This window comes from Scyliorhinus torazame, chromosome 5, assembly GCF_047496885.1.
Source record: "Scyliorhinus torazame isolate Kashiwa2021f chromosome 5, sScyTor2.1, whole genome shotgun sequence".
Taxonomy (NCBI): Eukaryota; Metazoa; Chordata; class Chondrichthyes; order Carcharhiniformes; family Scyliorhinidae; genus Scyliorhinus; species Scyliorhinus torazame.
Window position 1 is genome coordinate 90,512,234 of NC_092711.1, and position 21,930 is coordinate 90,534,163.

The 21,930-nt window shown below is 46.5% G+C and overlaps 1 protein-coding gene across 4 annotated transcripts; it reads right to left on the reverse strand.

Moving 5' to 3' along the window:
- Nucleotides 1–11,595: 11,595 nt before the first annotated feature.
- On the reverse strand, nt 11,596–19,955 carry LOC140418911 (uncharacterized). 4 transcript variants are annotated; one of them, XR_011945411.1, is made up of 3 exons: nt 19,882–19,955; nt 17,647–17,760; nt 11,596–12,714 (listed from the first exon to the last, which is right to left on the reverse strand). XR_011945411.1 is itself a non-coding variant. In XM_072502577.1 (2 exons), the coding sequence occupies exons 1-2, from the start codon at nt 19,042–19,044 to the stop codon at nt 11,731–11,733; spliced, it is 1,080 nt and encodes a 359-aa protein (XP_072358678.1). In that variant the 5' UTR covers nt 19,045–19,865; the 3' UTR covers nt 11,596–11,730. The 4 variants fall into 4 exon arrangements, 1 of the variants encoding a protein (XP_072358678.1); XR_011945412.1 differs by lacking the exon at nt 19,882–19,955 and adding an exon at nt 18,949–19,875; XR_011945413.1 differs by lacking the exon at nt 17,647–17,760 and having other exon boundaries at nt 19,882–19,954.
- Between the last annotated feature and the right edge of the window lie 1,975 nt (nt 19,956–21,930).

A 21,930-nucleotide genomic window follows, 5' to 3' on the forward strand; every position in this document is an offset into this window, starting at 1 on the left:
CTGTTTAAAGCCACAAACAGAAAGGTCCATTTTTCTCCTGGAGTTTGAGACATGATGCAGAGTTTCAGCCAATGTGGAGAGGCCGTTCACCTGCTCTGCGTGTGGGAAGGGATTCACTCAGTCATCACACCTCCTGACACACCAACTTGTTCATACTGATCAGAGACCTTTTAAATGTGAGAAGAACGAGAAAAGCAGAAAGGATTTGCTGATACATCAAGGCACTCACACTGGGGAGAGGCCATTCACCTGCTCCAAGTGTGGGAAGAGATTCACTTGTCCCTCCCACCTTCTGACTCACCAATTTGTTCACACTGATCAGAGACCAATTAATTGTTCTGATTGTGAGAAAACTTTTAAAAGCAAAAAGGATCTTCTGAAACACCAGCGCACTCAAACTGGGGACAGGCCATTCACCTGCTCCAAGTTCGGGAAGGAATTCACCCAATCACCTCACCTTCTGAGGCACCATCGAATTCACACTGGGGGAGACCGTTCATCTGCCCTGTGTGTGGGCAGGAATTCATTGATTCATCCGACCTTCTGATACACCAGCGGGTTCACACTGGGGAGAGACTATACACTTGCCCCTTGTGTAACAAGAAATTCACTCAGTCATCCCACCTTACAACACACCAACTTATTCACACTGATCAGAGGTCTTTCAACTGCTCTGATTGCGAGAAAGGATTTAAAAGTAAATGGAATCTGCTGACACATGGTTCACAGTGGGGAGAGGCCGTACACCTGCTCTGTGTGTGGGAGGGGATTCGCTCAGTCAAACAACCTGCTGAGACATCAGCAAGTTCACAGGCGACAGCAGGGGATGGATTCTGCTGTTATTGCTGCTGTGAATCACATCCAGGACTGAATGATGTCTGGATGCCTGTTTCCAGTGGGGTTCCACAGTTCTCTGGTACATATGAATGATTATGAAATTTGCAGATGATACAACAATTCTGCGTATGGTTGACATTGCGGGAGAAAACCATGGACTGCAGGAAGGTATCAGTGGACTGGTCAGATGGGCAAAACAATTGCAAATGGAATTCAATCTTTTTAAAACTCCAGCGCCTTTTCAGGTACACAGGGACAATTCAGAATGTCCGATTCACCAAACAAGCAAATCTTTCAGGACTTGAGGGAGGAAACTGGAGTAATCCAGGCAGACACGAAGAGAATGTGCAGACTCCGCACAGACATAATAATAATATTTTATTGCCACAAGTATGAGGTTACTGTGAAAAGCCCCAAGTCGTCACATTCCGGCACCTGTTGGGGTAAGGTGGTGCGGGAATTGAACCCGCGATGCTGGCCTTGTTCTGCATTACAACACAGTGACCGAAGCTGGGAATTGACCCTGGATCCTGCCGCTGTGAAGTAACAGTGTTAACCACTGTGCTACAAATAGTGAGAGATAATGAATTTCAGAGTGAAAACAAGACAAGTGAATGAACTATAAATAGGATGAGACTTCGAACAGGTGAGCAACAGGGAGGTATTAGTGTCCCTATCCACAGGTAGCTGGATAGATCGATCAGGCAGCCAAGAATCCTTTCTTGGGCGCGGCCTGGAATATAAGAGCAAGGAGATTATGCCAGAACTTTATAAAAGGCGAAGAGTACAGCTAGAGGAGGGCGAAGCATTGTGGTCACTGTATTAATGAACTATAAGTCATGATTCATTAATTAGTATAAACCTGAAGTCAATTTGATCATTTATATAATTGCAGTCAGCGTTCAATTGATCAAATCTGGGGGATAAAGTTGAAACTGAATGACAAGCGATTGCAACAGTGAAAAAATCTGAATTCTTCAGCAAGTTAAAATCCGAACTGTTGATATAACAAAAATTAAGAAAATCATTTCAGTTAATTCCTGATAAAAATAAGGTGCAGGGAAATGGAACGAGCTGATAGGTGTGTGGCTGATGAATCTTTATTTATTTTAACCTGAAGTTTATTGTTGCTTCAGTCAGTTAATAATGGAATAAATAAAGGCAATGACAGGGCATCCCAGTCCTGTGGAGAGCACATCCTGGTCACTGCATTCATCAATTATAAAGTGAGACAATTCATTAATTATCACAAAACTGAAATCAATCTGATCATTGTTCATAGAATTACGGTACATGGTCCATTAATCAAATCTAGGGGATACAGATGAAGTTGGCATTGTAAGAGTGAAGACGTCTGCATTTTTCAGTCAATTAATCATTTGAGAGGTTTAGATATTTTTTTCAAAAATTGAGAGTATCCAATTATTTTTTTTCCTATTAAGGGGCAATTTAGCAAGGCCAATCCACCTAACCTGCACATCTTTGGGTTGTGGCGGTGACCCCATGCAGACATGGGGAGAATGTGCAAACTCTACACGGTCAGTGACCCAGGGTCGGGATTCGAACCCGGCTCCTCAGCGCCACAATCCCAGTGCTATCCACTGCGCTACATGCCGCGTTGAGAGGTTTAGATATTAACAGTCAACAAAAATGGTAGCACGGTGGCACACTGGTTAGCACTGCTGCCTCACAGTGCTGAGGACCTGGTTTCGGCCCCGTGTCACTGTCCGTGTGGAGTTTGCACATTCTCCCCGTGTCTGCGTGTGTTTTACCCCCACAACTCAAAGATGTGCAGGGTAGGTGAATTGGCCACGCTAAATTACCCCTTAATTGAAAAAAAAAGAATTAGATACGCTAAATTTATGTAAAAAAACAATTATCAAAAACATTTCAGTTAATTCCGGATAAAAAGTAACTTCAGCTCAATGGAAGAAACTGATTGGTGAGAAGCTGATGAATCTTTATTTATTTTAATCTTAAGTTTATTTTGCTTAAGTCAACTAATCAAATAACTAAAGACCTGGCAGGGGATTCCAGTCCTGCTCCGCGTGGGAAAACCAGGATACTGCTCATGTCCAGAACAATCACAAGTGCAGGAAGTGACATCAGCTGGAGCAGCGAGCAAGGCAGTGGTTGAGAGGCATGTTTGTGATTGGTGGGGTATTTCCAGTGGGATTCTAGATTTCTCAGGACATGATTCCGTGCTTCTTGAGTTATGTATCAATGCTTTAGACTTTAACATGGGGACAGGATTAAGTCATTTGTGGTCCTGTTTTTGACAGTGAGAAAGAAAGTTGCAAAGAACAAAGAACAAAGAAATGTACAGCACAAGAACAGGCCCTTCGGCCCTCCAAGCCCGTGCCGACCATGCTGCCCGACTAAACTTCAATCTTCTACACTTCCTGGGTCCGTATCCTTCTATTCCCATCCTATTCATATATTTGTCAAGATGCCCCTTAAATGTCCCTATCATCCTTGCTTCCACTACCTCCTCCGGTAGCGAGTTCCAGGCACCCACTACCCTCTGCGTAAAAAACTTGCCTCGTACATCTACTGTAAACCTTGCCCCTCTCACCTTAAAACTGTGCCCCCTAGTAATTGACCCCTCTACCCTGGGGAAAAGCCTCTGACTATCCACTTTGTCTATGCCCCTCATAATTTTGTATACCTCTATCAGGTCTCCCCTCAACCTCCTTCGTTCCAGTGAGAACAAACCAAGTTTATTCAACCGCTCCTCATAGCTAATGCCCTCCATACCAGGCAACATTCTGGTAAATCTCTTCTGCACCCTCTCTAAAGCCTCCACATCCTTCTGGTAGTGTGGCGACCAGAATTGAACACTATACTCCAAGTGTGGCCTAACTAAGGTTCTATACAGCTGCAACATGACTTGCCAATTCTTATACTCAATGCCCCGGCCAATGAAGGCAAGCATGCCGTATGCCTTCTTGACTACCTTCTCCACCTGTGTTGCCCCTTTCAATGACCTGTGGACCTGTACTCCTAGATTTCTTTGACTTTCAATACTCTTGAGGGTTCTACCATTCACTGTATATTCCCTACCTGCATTAGACCTTCCAAAATGCATTACCTCACATTTGTCCGGATTAAACTCCATCTGCCATCTCTCCGCCGAAGTCTCCAGACAATCTAAATCCTGCTGTATCCTCCGACAGTCCTCATCGCTATCCGCAATTCCACCAACCTTTGTGTCGTCTGCAAACTTACTAATCAGACCGGTTACATTTTCCTCCAAATCATTTATATATACTACAAAGAGCAAAGGTCCCAGCACTGATCCCTGTGGAACACCACTGGTCACAGCCCTCCAATTAGAAAAACACCCCTCCATTGCTACTCTCTGCCTTCTATGGCCTAGCCAGTTCTGTATCCACCTTGCCAGTTCACCCCTGATCCCGTGTGACTTCACCTTTTGTAATAGTCTACCATGAGGGACCTTGTCAAAGGCCTTACTGAAGTCCATATAGACAACATCTACTGCCCTACCTGCATCAATCATCTTAGTGACCTCCTCGAAAAACTCTATCAAGTTAGTGAGACACGACCTCCCCTTCACAAAACCGTGCTGCAGACAAAGCTGCAGACATTTATTATTAATTTATGGGACGTGGGCTTCACTGGTTAGGCCAGCATTTATTGCCCATCCCTAGATGCCCTTCAGAACGTGGTGGGGAGGTTCTTTCTTGAACCGCTGCAGTCCTTCAGGTGTCAGTACACCCACTGTGCTGTTAGGGAGAGGATTCCAGGATTTTCTGCCAGCGACGGCGAAGGAACGGGGATATATTTCCCAGTCAGGGTGGTGAGTGACTTGGAGGGGAGCCTCCAGGTTGTGGGGTTCCTAGTGATCTGCTCTTGGCCTTTTAGATGGTAGTGGTCATGGGTTTGGAAGGTGCTGACTAAGGAACATTGGTGAGTTACTGCAGTGCATCTTGTATGTGGTGCACACAGCTGCCACTGTTCATCGGAGATGGATGGTTTGAATGTTTGTGGAGGAGGAGCAATCAAGCGGGCTGCTTTGTCCTGGATGCTGTTGAGCTTCTTGATGTTGTTGGAGCTGAACTCATCCAGGCAAGTGGAGAGTATTCTATTACACTCCTGACTTGTGCATTGCAGATGGTGGACAGGCATTGGGGTGGGGGCGGGGCGGGGGGGGGGGGGGCAGGCTTTGGGGTGGGGGCGGGGGGGGCGGGGGTGGTGGGAAGACATGAGTTACCCTTTGCAGGATTCCTAGTCTTTTACCTGCCCTGGTAGCCGCAGTATTATTGTGGCTCGTCCAGTTCAGTTTTTGATCAATGGCACCCCCCAGGATGTTGATTGTGGGGGATTCAGCGATGGTAATGTAATTCAATGTTTTGTGAGGGCCACGAAGAACCCAGCACGAGTTTTAAGGATACAATGTAATAACATTTATTTACAATAACATATATATATATAACAGCAGCAGCAACTTCCCTTGCTGCACACTTCTTCCTGCTGGTTCCAAACTGGCCAGCTTTATTTATACTTGGAGTTTACTAATGGTTTCTCTGCCCCCCTCATTGGGGAAGCTCATACTCCCACAGGATTGTGGGATTGTCATTAGTCCCCAGCCAATGGTAAGCAGGCAGGTTACAACAAATGTCAAGGGGCGATCGTTAGATCCTCTCTTAAGAACATAAGAACTAGGAGCAGGAGTAGGCCATCTGGCCCCTCGAGCCTGCTCCACCATTCAATGAGATCATGGCTGATCTTTTGTGGACTCAGCTCCACTTTCCGGCCCAAACACCATAACCCTTAATCCCTTTATTCTTCAAAAAACTATCTATCTTTATCTTAAAAACATTTAATGAAGGAGCCTCTACTGCTTCACTGGGCAAGGAATTCCATAGATTCACAACCCTTTGGGTGAAGAAGTTCCTCCTAAACTCAGTCCTAAATCTACTTCCCCTTATTTTGAGGCTATGCCCCCTAGTTCTGCTTTCACCCGCCAGTGGAAACAACCTGCCCGCATCTATCCTATCTATTCCCTTCATAATCTTATGTTTCTATAAGATCCCCCCTCATCCTTCTAAATTCCAACGAGTACAGTCCCAGTCTACTCAACCTCTCCTCGTAATCCAACCCCTTCAGCTCTGGGATTAACCTAGTGAATCTCCTCTGCACACCCTCCAGTGCCAGTACGTCCTTGCTCAAGTAAGGAGACCAAAACGGAACACAATACTCCAGGTGTGGCCTCACTAACACGGTACACAATTGCAGCATAACCTCCCTAGTCTTAAACTCCATCCCTCTAGCAATGAAGGACAAAATTCCATTTGCCTTCTTAATCACCTGTTGCACCTGTAAACCAACTTTTTGCGACTCATGCACTAGCACACCCAGGTCTCTCTGCACAGCAGCATGTTTTAATATTTTATCATTTAAATAATAATCCCTTTTGCTGTTATTCCTACCAAAATGGATAACCTCACATTTGTCAACATTGTATTCCATCTGCCAGACCCTAACCCATTTACTTAGCCTATCCAAATCCCTCTGCAGACTTCCAGTATCCTCTGCACTTTTTGCTTCAAGACTTATCTTAGTGTCGTCTGCAAACTTGGACACATTGCCCTTGGTCCCCAACTCCAAATCATCTATGTAAATTGTGAACAGTTGTGGGCCCAACACTGATCCCTGAGGGACACCACTAGCTACTGAATGGCCTCCTTCTGCACTGTAAATTCTATGAGAAACACCCATTAATCCCCACTCTTTGCTTTCTATTAATTAACCAATCCTCTATCCATGCTACTACTTTCCCCTTAATGCCATGCATCTTTATCTTATGCAGTAATCTTTTGTGTGGCACCTTGTCAAAGGCTTTCTGGAAATCCAGATGTACCACATCTATTGTCTCCCCGTTATCTACCGCACTGTTAATGTCCTCAAAAAATTCCACTCAATTAGTTAGGCATGACCTGCCCTTTATGAACCCATGCTGCGTTTGCCCAATGGGACAATTTCCATCCAGATGCCTCGCTATTTCTTCCTTGATGATAGATTCCAGCATCTTCCCTACTACCGAAGTTAAGCTCACTGGCCTATAATTACCCACTTTCTGCCTACCTCCTTTTTTAAACAGTTGTGTCACGTTTGCTAATTTCCAATCCGCCGGGACCACCCCAGAGTCTAGTGAATTTTGGTAAATTAGCACTAGTGCATTTGCAATTTTCCTAGCCATCTCTTTTAGCACTCTGGGATGCATTCCATCAGGTCCAGGAGACTTGTCTACCTTTAGCCCCATTAGCTTGCCCATCACTACCTGCTTGGTGATAACAATCCTCTCAAGGTCCTCACCTGTCATAGCCTCATTTCCATCAGTCACTGGCATGTTATTTGTATCTTCCACTGTGAAGACCGACCCAAAAAACCTGTTCCTCATCTCCCATTATTAAATCTCCCTTCTCACGCTCTAAAGGACCAATATTTACCTTAGCCGCTCTTTTTTGTTTTATATATTTGTAGAAACTTTTACTATCTGTTTTTATATTGAGCAAGTTTACTCTCATAATCTATTTTACTCTTCTTGATAGTTTTTTAGTAGCTTTCTGTTGCCCCCTAAAGATTTCCCAGTCCTCTAGTCTCCCACTGATTTTTGCTACTTTGTATGTTTTTTCCTTCAATTTGAAACTCTCCCTTATTTCCTTAGATATCCAAGGTCGATTTTCCCTCTTTTTACCGTCCTTCCTTTTTGTTGGTATAAACCTTTGCTGAGCACTGCGAAAAATCACTTGGAAGGTTCTTCACTGGTCCTCAACTGTTTCACCATAAAGTCTTTGCTCCCAGTCTACCTTAGCTAGTTCTTCTCTCATCCCATTGTAATCTCCTTTGTTTAAGCACAAAACACTAGTGCTTGATTTTACCTTCTCACCCTCCATCTGTATTTTAAATTCCACCATATTGTGATCGCTCCTTCCGAGAGGATCCCTAACTACGAGATCCTGAATCAATCCTGTCTCATTACACAGGACCAGATCTAGGACCGCTTGTTCCCTTGTAGGTTCCATTACATACTGTTCTAGGAAACTATCGCGGATACATTCTATAAACTCCTCCTCAAGGCTGCCTTGACCGACCTGGTTAAACGAATCGACATGTAGATTAAAATCCCCCATGATAACTGCTGTACCATTTCTACATGCATCGGTTATTTCTTTGTTTATTGCCTGCCCCACCATAATGTTACTATTTGGTGGCCTATAGACTACTCCTATCAGTGACTTTTTCGCCTCACTATTCCTGATTTCCACCCAAATGGATTCAACCTTATCCTCCACAGCACCGATGTCATCCCTTACTGTTGCCCGGATGTCATCCTTAAATAACAGAGCTACACCACATCCCTTACCATCCACTCAGTCCTTCCGAATAGTTTGATACCCTCAGATATTTAACTCCCAGTCGTGACCATCCTTTAACCATGTTTCAGTAATGGCCACTAAATCATAGTCATTCACGATGATTTGCGCCATCAACTCATTTACCTTAATCCGAATACTGTGAGCATTCAGGTAAAGTACACTTATGTTGGCTTTTTTACCTCTGTTCTGAATCTTAACACCTCGATCAGTAATCTCTCCTAAGTTATATTTCTTTTTAACCTTTCTCCTAATTTTCATTGTCGTTCAACCCATATCTTCATGTAACAACCTGCCGCGTCATTTACCATTAATGTTTTCACTTCCCGTTTTATTCCTTTTAGTATTCCTGGTCCTATTCACTGAGCCCGCCCCCCCCCTCCCCTCAGTCACTGTACCTTGTACTGTCGCCCTTTTTGATTTTTGACTATGGCTTCTCTGCCGTACACTTTCCCCCTTACTGCCTTTTGTTTCTGTCGCTGTTTTACTACCTTCCAACTTCCTGCATCGGTTCCCATCCCCCTGCCACATTAGTTTAAACTCTCCCCAACAGCTCTAGCAAACCCCCCCCAGGACATCGGTTCCAGTCCTGCCCATGTGCAGACCGTCCGGTTTGTACTGGTCACACCTCCCCAGAACTGGTTCCAATGTCCCAGGAATTTGAATCCCTCCCTCTTGCACCATCTCTCGAGCCACGCATTCATCCTATCTATCCTGACATTCCTACTCTGACTAGCTCGTGGCACTGGTAGCAATCCTGAGATTACTACCTTTGAGGTCCTACTTTTTAGTTTAACTCCTAACTCCCTAAATTCAGCTTGTAGGACCTCGTCCCATTTTTTACCTATATCGTTGGTGCCTATGTGCACCACGACAGCTGGCTGTTCACCGCCACCCCCCCCGCCCCCCAGAATGTCCTGCAACCGCTCCGAGACATCCTTGACCCTTGCACCAGGGAGGCAACATACCATCCTGGAGTCTCGATTGCGTCCGCAGAACCACCTGTCTATTCCCCTTACAATTGAGTCCCCTATCACTATAGCCCTGCCATTCTTCTTCCTGCCCAGCTGCACAGCAGAGCCAGACATGGTGCCATGAGCCTGGCTGCTGCTGCCTTCCCCTGGTGAGCCATCTCCCTCAACAGTATCCAAAGCGGTATATCTGTTTTGCAGGGAGATGATCGCAGAGGACACCTGCACTGCCTTCCTACTCTTGCTCTGTGTTTTGGTCACCCATTTTCTATCTCCCTCAGTACCTTTCACCTGCGGTGTGACCAACTCGCTAAACGTGCTATCCACGACGTCCTCAGCATCGCGGATGCTCCAAAGTTAGTCCATCCGCAGCTCCAGAGCCGTCAAGCGGTCTAACAGGAGTTGCAACTGGACACACTTCTTGCACGTGAAGGAGCCACGGATAGTGGACGTGTCCCTGGAGGAGATGGTCATTGTCTGCCACTTGTGTGGCACGAATGTAACTTGCCACTGATCAGCCCAAGCTTGGATATTGTCCACGTCTTGCTGCATTTGGACAAGGGCTGCTTCATTATTTGAGGAGTCGCGAATGGTGCTGAACATTGTACAGTGTTCCGCAAACATCCCCACTTCTGACCTTATGATGAAGGCAGATCATTGATGAAGCAGCTGAAGATGATTGGGCCGAGGACACTACCCTGAGGAACTCCTCCAGTGATGTCCTGGAGCTGAAATGGTTAGCCTCCAACCACCACAACCATCTTGCTTTGTGCCAGGTCCGACTCCAACCAGCAGAGAGTTTTCACCCTGATTCCCATTGACTCCAGATTAGCTCGGGCTCCTTGATGCCATACTCGGTCAAGTGCTGCCTTGATGTCAAGGGCATACTCTCACCTCACCTCTGGCATTCAGCGCTTTTGTGCATGTTTGAACCAATGCTGTAATGACTGCAGGAAGACATCAATAGACTGATCAGCGGGCCAGAAAAGTAGTAAACTGAGGTCAATCCAGAGAAGCGCGGGGTAATAATTACATTTGGGGAGGACAAACACGGCAAAGGGAAACAATATGAATGGTTTGATAGTGAGGTGTAGAGGGACAGAGGGGCATTAGAGTTCATGTCCACAGATCCCTGAAGATGACGGGAGAATGAAATAAAATGAAAATTGCTTATTGTCACAAGTCGGCTTCAAAGGAAATTACTGTGAAAAGCCCCTAGTCGCCACATTCCGGCGCCTGTTCGGGGAGGCTGGTATGGGAATTGAACCGTGCTGCTGGCCTACTTTGGTCTGCTTTCAAAGCCAATGATTTAGCCCTGTGCTAAACCAGCCCCTTGAGGTAGATACAGTGATTGTAAAGGCAGAGAGGATACTTTGTTATTCACGGTGACATAGAGTACTGGAGCAGGGAATATTCCCAGCAATTTCTATTGGAGGAAAGACCTGAAACCCCTCTCTCCACAGATGCTGCCAGAGTTGCTGAGTATTTCCAGCATTTTCTGTTTTTATTATAAGATCAGGGAGATTATACTGGAGCTGTCCAAATAACTGGTTAAACCACAGCTGCATTACTGAGTACAGTTCTGGTCACCACATTACAGGAAGGATGTGTTCATACCAGAGAGAATGCAGAGGAGATTGACCAGGATGTTGACACAAATGGAGAATTTTAATAATGAGGAAAGATTGGAGAGGCCGAGGTTGTTTTCTGTGGAACAGAGAACGCTGAGGAGAGATTAACTGAGGTGTTTAACATTATGAGGTGCCCGAATAGAATGGATAAGAAGGATCTATTTCATGAACAGATCAATAACCAAAGGGTTTAGATTTAAAATAATTCGCAGAGGATTGGGAGTGGAAGGGGGACAACAGATCTCGGTGTCTATTCGGAACCCTGGATATGCGTTATCCCTTCTCAGCTCCCAAATAACAGAGGTCAGTCTGTACTTTTTGGTAAAGTCCAGTTGAACTTTATTTGTCAGCTGTGCCACTGGAAAATTTGTTTTTAATACAAAATTCAGAAAAATCTAGCCCTGCAGCAAGCTAGTCAGATTAATTTTCTTTCATGAATATAGAAGTTGAGTATTCATTCAAATCATAATACACCAGATAAAATAACGGGAGATGGGAGAGAAACTAGAGAAAGATGTGGGTTCAGTGCTCGGGAAAGGATGACATTTAGAGACAGTTTGGTCCGGTGGGCTCGTGGAAGGGAGGGAAGCAGCAGAGGCAGCTGATCGGATTTACTCAATCTCAGTCACAAAGAAGCTCCACAAGCTCCTCACACTTCTTGTTGTAGGTGAGGATGGAAGAGACAGGGGAGAGCGAGAGAACTTCAAAGGAAATAACTTTTGTCAGAGACATTAAAATGTTTCAGCACACTGCGTATTTAACACAAATCTAATTTATTTGACATTCAGCCAGAATATTAGCCCCTGTAAGTGGGCTGGAGTTTGTTATCAGCAGAAAGAGACCCAAATGAACATGGTTCAGTCCTGAATGTGAGTTAACAGCAAAACCCATTCACTGTGGTTTGTGGCCTCGTTGGTGTCTCAGTAGAGAGGATGACTGAGTGAATCCCTTCCCACACTCTGAACAGGTGAACGGTCTCTCTCCAGTGTGAATTCGCTGGTGATTCAGCAGAACGGATGACTGAGTGAATCCCTTCCCACACTCTGAACAGGTGAATAGCCTCTCCCCAGTGTGAATTCGCTGATGTACAGTGAGCTGAGTTGATCGCCTGAACCCAGTCCCACAGTGAGAGCATCTAAACGGTCTCTCGTCAGTGTGAACACGTTGATGGAGCATCAGTTCCCCAGAACTTTTAAAGCACTTCCCGCAGTCGGGACATTGGAACGGTCTCTCCCCAGTGTGAATTCGCTGGTGCTCCTGCAGGTCGGATGTTTGAGTGAATCCTTTCCCACACTTGGAGCAGGTGAATGGTCTCTCCCCAGTGTGAATTCGCTGGTGTCTCAGCAGGTTGGCTACGTGAGTGAATCCCTTCCCACACTCGGAGCAGGTGAATGGTCTCTCCCCAGTGTGAATTCTCTGGTGTGTCAGCCGATTGGTTGAATTAATGAATCCCTTCCCACACTGAGAGCAGGTGAACGGCCTCTCCCCAGTGTGAACTCGCTTGTGTTTCATCAGGTTGGATGCCTGAGTGAATCCCTTCCCACACTTGGAGCAGGTGAATGGTCTCTCCCCAGTGTGACTGCGTCGATGAGTTTCCAGCTTGGATGGGTAAGTGAATCCTCTCCCACAGTCCGCACATTTCCACGGTTTCTCCTCAGTGTGACTGCATTTGTTGCTTGTGAGGCCTGATGATCGACTGAATCCTCGTCCACACACACAACACGCGTACGATTTCTCCTCACTGTGAACGGTGCTTTTTCCTTCCATGTTCAAAGTATGATGATATTCAGGATATGATAAATTGAGGACTCTCTCAGATCCTGATGTGATGCTTGCTTTGAGTTTCCGGATTTTGAAGCGTCCCCTTCGAACACCCTGTGAAACGGATTCAAAACAGAAAATAGGGAGTGAGAGAACCCACAAAAACACAAAGGCAGATTGTGAAATTGAGCTGAATGAATCTGGTCATTTGTGGGGCCGGCACTGGGAAAAAGTGGCCATGAAAACTGCTGGATTGTCATAAAAACCTAACTGGCCTCTTTGGGAGGAGAGAGAAAGAGGTGAAGACGGATTTTGTATACTCACAAGACATATCGAGAGAGTAGTTGGCAAAGCAAATTCGATCTTGAGCTTCATAAACAGCAATATAGATACCAAAACTATGCTTCTGGTGGTATGGTGGTTAGCACTGCTGCCTCACAGTGCCGTGACCCGGGTTCAATTCTGGCCTTGGTGACTGTGTGTGGAGGTTACACCACTTTTTCCCCGTGTCTGCGTGGGTTTCCACCCGGTGCTCAGGTGTCCTCCAACACTCCAAAGAAGAGCAAGTTAGGTGGATTGACCTTGATAAATTGTCCGGGATGTGCAGGTTCAGTGGGGCTATGGGGTTACAGGGACAGGGTAGGGGTGTGGGCCTAGGCAGGGTGCCCTTTCAGTGAATCAGTGCACACTTCCAGGAAGTAGGCTTCAATGAAGTTACTGTGAAAAGCTCCTAGTCGCCACATTCTGGCGCCTGTTCGAGGAGGCCGGTACGGGACTTGAACCCGCGCTGCTGGTCTTGTTCTGCATTACAAGCCAGCTGTCTTAGCCCACTGTGCTATACCAGCCCCAAAGCCCCTAGTCGCCACATTCCGGCGCCTGTTTGGGGAGGCTGATAGGGGAGCAAGTTAGATCGATTGGCCTTGATAAATTGCCCCTTAGTGCCCAGGGATGTGCAGGTTTGGTGGGGCTATGGGGTTACAGGGACAGGGTAGGGGTGTGGGCCTAGGCAGGGTGCCCTTTCAGTGAATCAGTGCACACTTGATGGGCCGAATGGCCTCCTTCTGCACTGCAGGAATTCTATGGTTCTAATTCTATTCTCTGAATCTTTATAAAACTCTGGTCACCACTCTGCAGGAAGAATGTGAAGGTTCTTGAAGAAGGTGCAGAGGAGATTTACCAGAATGGTTCCAGCAAAGGAGGTTGAGGGGAGATTTGATTCAGGAACACAAGATTATACCAGATTTCCATTGGGTGGACAAAGAAACTCTGTTTCCATTCAGTGATCGTACAAGCAGTCGGGACACAGATTTAAAGGTTGGGGTAAAACCTGGATTGAACTATATAAGATCCTGAGGGGTCTTGACAGGGTGGATGTGGAGAGGATGTTTCCTCTTGTGGGAGAATCTGGAACAAGGGGGTCACCCAATTCAAATGGGGATAAGGATTTATTTTTCGCTTGAGGGTTGCAAGACAGGGGGTGGCATAGTGCTTAGCACTGCTGCCTCAAAGCACCAGGGTTCAATTCCCACCCTGACTGTGTGGAGTTTGCACTTTCTCCCCGTGTCTGTGTGGGTTTCCTCCGGGTGCTCCGGTTTCCTCCCACAGTTCAAAGATGTACAGATTAGATTGAATTGGTTAGGATTGTATTCATATATCATAGAATTTACAGTGTAGAAGGAGGCCATTCGGCCCATCGAGTCTGCACCGGCTCTTTGAAAGAACACCCTACCCAAGCCCACACCTCCACGCTATCCCCATAAACCAGTAACCCCACCCAACACTAAGGGAAATTTTGGACACCAAGCACAATTTAGCATGGCCAGTCCACCTAACTTGCACATCTTTGGACTGTGGGAGGAAACAGGAGCACCCGGAGGAAACCCACGCACACACGGGGAGAACGTGCAGGCTCTGCACAGACAGTGACCCAAGCTGGGAATCGAACCTTGGACCCTGGAGCTATGAAGCAATTGTGCTAACCACTTTGCTACCGTGCTGCCCATATTCGCTGGAGTTCAGAAGAATGAGGAGGATCTCATAGAAACCTATAAAAAGTGGGTGGCACAGTGGCTAGCACAGCTACCTCCTGTCGCCGAGGACCCGGGTTCGATCACAGCTCCGGGTCACTGTCTGTGTGGAGTTTGCACATTCTCCCTGTGGTTGTGTGGGTCTCAACCCCACAAATCCATTACTATTGGGCCGCCAATGTGGCAATGATACGTAAATGGATGATGGAGGGTGAGGGAGCGGCGTGGAAAAGACTGGAGAGAAAGTCCTGTAAAGGGACGAGTTTAGAGGCGCTGGTGACGGCGCCGCTACCGATCTCACCTAAAAAGTTTACCACGAACCCGGTGGTGGCGGCAACATTGAATATCTGGGGACAGTGGAGGCGACAGAGAGGGGTGCGGGGAGCCCTGGTGGGGTCCCCAATCAGGAACAACCATAGGTTCGCCCCAGGAAGAATGGATGGAGGATTTCAGAGCTGGTACCAGTTGGGAATTAGGAGGGTGGGAGATTTATTTATAGATGGGACTTTTGCGAGCTTGGGAGCATTGGAGGAAAAGTGTAAGTTGCCCCGGGGAAATTTCTTGAGACATATGCAGGTGAGGGCGTTTATTAGACAACAGGTGAGGGAATTTCCGTTGCTCCCGACACAGGGGATACAGGACAGGGTGCTTTCAGGGGTGTGGGTCGGAGAGGGCAAGATGTCAGAGATTTACCGAGAGTTGAGGGAAGAGGGGGAGGAGTCGGTGGGCGAACTTAAAGGAAAGTGGGAAGAAGAACTAGGGGAGGAGATAGAGGAGGGTATGTGGGCTGATGCCCTAAGCAGGGTAAATTCCTCTTCCTCATGCGCCAGGCTTAGCCTGATTCAATTTAAGGTGCTACATAGAGCACACATAACGGGAGCAAGATTGAGCAGGTTCTTTGGAGTGGAGGACAAATGTGGGAGGTGTGGCGGGAACACGGCAAACCACGCACATATGTTTTTGGCGTGCCCGGCACTGGAAGGATATTGGAAGGGAGTGACGGGAGTGATTTCGCGGGTGGTGAAGGCCCGGGTCAAACCAGGCTGGGGGTTAGCTTTATTTGGAGTTGCGGAAGAGCCGGGAGTGCAGGAGGTGAAAGAGGCCAACGTTGTGGCCTTTGCGTCCCTAGTAGCCCGGCGCAGGATCCTACTCATGTGGAAGGAGGCGAAACCCCCCGGACTGGAGGCCTGGGTAAATGATATGGCGGGGTTCATTAAACTGGAGCAGATAAAGTTTGCCCTGAGAGGATCGGCTCAAGGGTTCACCAGGCGGTGGCAGCCATTTCTCGACTACCTAGAGGAACGTTAGAGGGAAGACAGATGACCAGCAGCAGTAACCCAGGGGGAGGGGGGGGGTTTAGTTTAGTTTAGGTCAAAGATAAAGGGGTTTTGTTACTTGTGTATTGTTAAAAATTTCTGTATTGTTATTGTTGCGTTTTCTTTGTAAGAGGGGAAAAATTGTTGTTTGGGAAAAAAATTTCAATAAAACATATTTAAAAAAAAAAAACCACAAATCCAAAGATGTGCAGGGTAGGTAGATTGGCCACTCTAAATATGCCCCTTAATTGCAAAAAAAGAATTGGGCACTCCAAATTCATGTTGAAAAAAAAACAGGGCGAGACAGAGTAGATTCAGGAAGGATGTTCCCGATAGTGCGTGTGTCCAGAAATAGGGATCACAATCTGAGGATACTGGGTAGACCATTTAGGACGGAGAAGAGGAGAAATTTCTTCACCCAGAGAGTGGTGAGCCGATGGAATTCATCGCCACAGGAACTAATTAAGGCCAAAACATTGCATGTTTTCAAGAAGTAGTTAGATACAGCACTGAGGGTGAAGGGGATCAAAGAATATGGGGGGAAAGCGGGATTAGGCTATTGAGCCTAATCAGCTCTGATCGTAATGAATGGTGGAGCAGGCTCGAAGGGCCGAATGGTCTCCTCCTGCTCCTATTTTCTACGTTGCTCCATATCTATGCATGTAAATGGTCCAGGAGGTATGAGGAAGAATGTTTTTACACAACCAGTGGCAATGACCGTAAACCTGCTGCCTATGATGGAGTTTGGAAATAGACAATAAATGATTTATTTAAAAATTGGATAGATCCCTGAGAGAAATAAAGCTGTGAGGATACAGAGACAGAGCAGGAGAATGACTCTGACTGGATTGCTCCAGATAATAATAATAATATTTATTAGTGTCAAAAGTAGGCTTACATTAACACTGCAATGAAATTACTGTGAAAATCCCCAGGTCGTCACACTCCGGCGCCTGTTCGGGTGCACTGAGCGAGAATTCAGAATGTCCAATTCACCTAACAAGCACGTCTTTCGGGACTTGTGGGAGGAAACCGCAGCACCTGGAGGAAACCCACGCAGACACGGGGAGAACGTGCAGACTCCGCACAGACAGTGACCCAAGCCGGGAATCAAACCCGGGTCCCTGCCGCTGGGAAGCAACAGTGCTAACCACCGTGCCGATTAGAGAGCTAGCATGGACTCAATGGACTGAATGCCCTTCTCTGCCCATAATTTAAAATATATATATTTTATAATAAATTTAGAGTACCCAATTCATTATTTCCAATTAAGGGACAATTTAGCGTGGTCAATCCACCTACCCTGCACATCTTTTATCTTTGGGTTGCGGGGGCGAAACCCACACAAACACGGGGAGAATGTGAAAACTCCACATGGACAGTGACTCAGAGCCGGGATCGAACCTGGGACCTCGGCTCTGTGAGGCAGCAGTGCTGCTCACTGCGTCACCGTGCTGCCAGCTGACACTGACATTTTTGTCTAATCTCGCCTTGTATTTTAACCCCGGAGGGTTCAGATATCACTCAGGTAAATCTGTGCTACACTCCCTCCGAGGCCATTCTATCCTTCCTCAGGTTTGTTGCCCAGAACTGAACACAGTTCTCCAGGTTTGGTCAAACCAGGGTTTGTGAATCTCGGGGCTTTTCCAGTCACACTGAGACCTGAAATCGTCCCTCACAGACACAACAGAAAAACCTTTTACCTTCCACACCCAGATGCTGCTGAAATTCAGCTTCTAATGAACCGAGTGACTCTCAGATTGCAATGTGACGTTTGGTTTGCGTTTCCCTTCTGTTAAACGTCCTCTTCCAGTATCCTGTAAATTTACAGAAACCTCACTGTCAGTTTAGGATAGAAATTCACAACATTCTCTCCTCGCCAAATTTGATTAAATGTATTCCTGGAGGTTCGATCACATGACCTGCCCTCATCCTCCAGCCATTAATCGGTCAACACATCCATCCTTGTGACACACTGCCTTCCTCGGCCAATTGGAAGCAAAAGGACTCATTACCTTACAGGACAGTGTTTGACTAGGGCAGCACGGTGGCACAGTGGTTAGCACTCTGTGTCACCGCGCCGAGGTCACAGGTTCGATCCCGGCTCTGGGTCACTGTTCGTGTGGAGTTTGCACATTGTTTGCGTGGGTTTCACCCCCACAACCCAAAGATGTGCAGATTAGGTGGATTGGACAGGCTAAATTGCCCCTTATTTGGAAAAAATGAATTGGGCACTCCAAATTTATTTTTAAAAAGGACAGTGATTGACCGTCAGCCAAACAACCTTCATCCCCTTTTCAATATTTTTATATCCGCTGAAGAGAAATGTTCAAAAATATTTTTTACTGCCCTAATGATTTTCCAGAGATCCAAAATTAATATTGTTACTGTCCTAATCACATTCCAGTGTCACAAAAATATTTTGTACTGTCCCAATGATTTTCCAGACACCCAGACATGAATCTCACCAAGGCAGAAGGTAAAATTTGAATTCGTTGAAAGTTTACTTTTAAAAAAATAAACTTAATGTACCCAATTCATTCTTTCCAATTAAGGGGCAATTTAGCATGGCCAATCTCTCTACCCTACACATCTTTTGGGTTGTGGTGGCGAAACCCACGCAAACACAGCGTGAATGTGGCAACTCCACACGGACAGTGACCCAGAGCCGGGATCGAACCTGGGTCGTCGGCGCCGTGAGGCTGCAGGGCTACCACTGCGCCACCGTGCTGCCCTCATTGAAAGTTTACTGATGACCATGAAACCATTGTCAATTGTTGCAAAGACCCAACTGGTTCACTCATGTCCTTCAGTGAAGGAAATCTTCTTATCTTACCTGGTCTGGCCTACAGGTGATTCCAGATCCACAGTCAGCTGGTTGACCCTTAAAATGCTCTCCGAGATGCCCTCAGTTCAAGGCAATTAGTGATGGGCAGTGAATGCTGGCCCAGCCAGTGACACCCACATCCCGTGAATGAATAGAAAAGAAAATCTGCCATCCTTACCTGGTCTGGCCGACACGATTCCAAACCACAGCAATATGGTTGATTCTTTAAATGTCCTCCAAGATGGCCGAGCAAGCCACTCGGTTTAAGGAACATTAGGGATGGGCAATAAATGTTGGCCCAGCCAGTGACTCCCACAAATGATTAAAATAAAATACCGGCGACTCCAGTCAGTCAATCTGGAAGAGTTGGCATCCGGTGCAGACATGCAGCGCAAAATAATAATAATAATCCCTTATTGTCACAAGGAGGCTTCAATGAAGTTCCTGTCAAAAGGCCCTAGTCGCCACTTTCCGGCGCCTGTTCGGGGAGCCTGGAACGGGAAATGAACCCGCGCTGCTGGTCTTGTTCTTCATTACAAGCCAGCTGTCTTAAGCCCACTGTGCTAAACCAGCCCCTTCCCTGCGGCACATTGTTCTCTGTAAAGATGGCGGCCGGTATTCCGGGCCTGTCACCGCTCAGCTCTCACTCTGTTTGGTGCTGTTTAAGACGGGACCGTTAACATTTTCCTCGGGAGTTGAAGCCTCCACGGGGTATTTATGAAGCCTCCCAGCTCACTCCACAGCTTCTATCGCTCCCCGGCCACCCACCGGCTCCAATTCTGAAAGTTTGTATCATCAATAAGACATTGGGACTCAAAGACTAATCCAGTTTGATGGACAAGTTATCTCCTTTCTGACCAATGGAGAACAAGCTCCTCCCACTCGTTGAAACATCGCCCTGACAAAGACAACAGATGCGCATGCGCCCTGATGCACATCCAATAAAGATGGCGGCCGTTAACCCGAGCCGAAGATGAGGCGCTGCAGCTCCGCTCGGTACAAATATGGTGCCGTAAACCTTTCCGAGGTTTGCGATTTCAACAGCTTTACACAACATTTCTGCCCACCCCCGCGATCTCTCGCTCCCTCCATATTGTTAAACGCCTCTCACCAATTTCTGATCAGAAAAAAACGTTCTTCTGCATCGCCATTACCCACACTGCGCATGCTTAAATCACAACGGGCCCGCCCCTCATTCACTCCGATTGGTTGGAGGACGAGCTGCTCCCGGTCGGTCCTCCAGCCCCGCCCCTCCGCTTCGTATTGGTCCGGATCTGCCGTCAATCACCCGGGCATTGTGACGGTTACGATTGGTGAGATCGGCCACAGGCTCAGGCTGACTCACTGATTGTCCAATAATCATAGAGGTACAATCATATAATTTACAGTGCAGCAGGACGCCATTCGGCCCATCGAGTCTGCACCGGCTCTTGGAAAGCGCACCCTACTTAAGCCCACACCTCCACCCTGTCCCTATAACCCAACAACCCCATCTAACATAAGGGCAATTTAGCATGGCCAATCCACCTAACCTGCGCAGCTTTGGACTGTGGGAGGAAACCGGAGCACCCGGAGGAAGCCCACGCAGACACGGGGAGAACGGGCAGACTCCGCACAGGCAGTGACAGTTTTGTTGGGACTCGCTGATTTTGGTCTTTTATTTTGACTGGACCACATGTTTGGGGAAAGCAAGAGAGGAAAGAAGGTTCTATAGAAACTAGAATGATCTATTGTGAATTTCTATCCGATTCTTAGAGTGATCAGTTTTGTAACCTTTTTCAGGCATTAGAACGGGAGGATTGGCAGCCTGGCAACTCGAGCCAAATATAACATCGAGATCTGACAGTCACTCAATTCATTAGGATCTAAATATCACAAACTGTCAATGTGCTTGTCTGTTCTGACTGTGGGAAGAGATTTCAAATATCAGTGTGACTGGAAAAGCCCCGAGACACACACACACCTGAGTGAGTGTGTTCCAGTGAACTGACTGTGGAAAGAGCTTTAACCAGTTACACAACCTGAAAAATCATCGTGTTTCCTCTGGTGGGAGAGTCTAGGACCAAAGGGCATAATCTCAGAGTAAGGGATCTCAAATTTAGGACAGAGATGAGGAGACATTTCTTCTCTCAGAGGGTAGTGAATCTGTGGAATTCTTTAGCTGGCTCTGGAGTTTAACAAAATAAGGCAAAGGTGAAGGCGGCATAACCCGGATGGGCCGCTTGGTGGCGCAGTGGCTCTTACACTGAGGGGCCTTGAGTTCAGACACATCCCAGGCAGGACTGGTGAGAAATATCTGTCTGGGAAAGGGGAGACAACTGTATAATCGGGAAAATGGTGCGGTGCCGATGGACCTGAGAGAAAGGAGTTCAGCAAAGTCTTTATTTCTTCATTTTTCATTCAATATTTATTAAAAATTCAGAGAAAATATTACAGAAAAGTTAATTTTGAAGTTAACAAAAGGGAACATAACGATTGAGGGTCACAGTGAGAACAGAACACATGCCCTCTGAGCTGCCAAATGTATGTACAACTGTAACAGACACAAGAAAGAGAGAACGGGAGCTCAACATAAAGGGAAGGCAACTGTTGTAAATAAGGTACGAGATAAGTTATTTACTTAGACATGAGATTGAGAGAAATTACTAGCTACAATTACATTACAGCCAAAATTATCTCGTACATTTTAAACGGAAAACAGAAATATTGTCCAAGATTGTCTCAGTTACAGATGCAGAATAATAAACTGAGAGGATTTTACTGTTAGAGTCACCAAGAGGAAATATTGTATTTGTGTCACACACAGACCATAATAAACAGCTGAGGAAAATCTACAGCGTCCGAACGTCAACCGATCACTTGATCTGTAAAAGAGAGAGAGAATGATGAAGCAGATGTTTATGATTGGGGACATTGATGTTACAGTTTTGAATCAATAAAACATTTAGAGATTTTTTAAACGGCTTCTGTCAGTTTGAAGTGTGAGTGGATTGAATCTTCTCACCTTCGCCAGAGTGACTGCAGCGCTGTAGGAAATGCTCAGGATGAACAGGGTGATGAATGTGGAAGCAGTTGTCCAGATGTTGCCGTTATCATCCTCATTGTCTTCAGTCCAGATGCGCTCTGTGGTATCTACGGGGATAGAGCAAATAAATATAAT

Bases quoted from the DNA above. Each gene is read 5' to 3' on its own strand.
- LOC140418911 (XM_072502577.1), bottom strand. From the start codon at position 19,044: ATGTTCCTTAAACCGAGTGGCTTGCTCGGCCATCTTGGAGGACATTTA. The intron at 12,715-18,948 runs GTAAGGATGGCA...TCCGTTTCACAG, and splicing joins AATCGTGTCGGCCAGACCAG to GGTGTTCGAAGGGGACGCTT.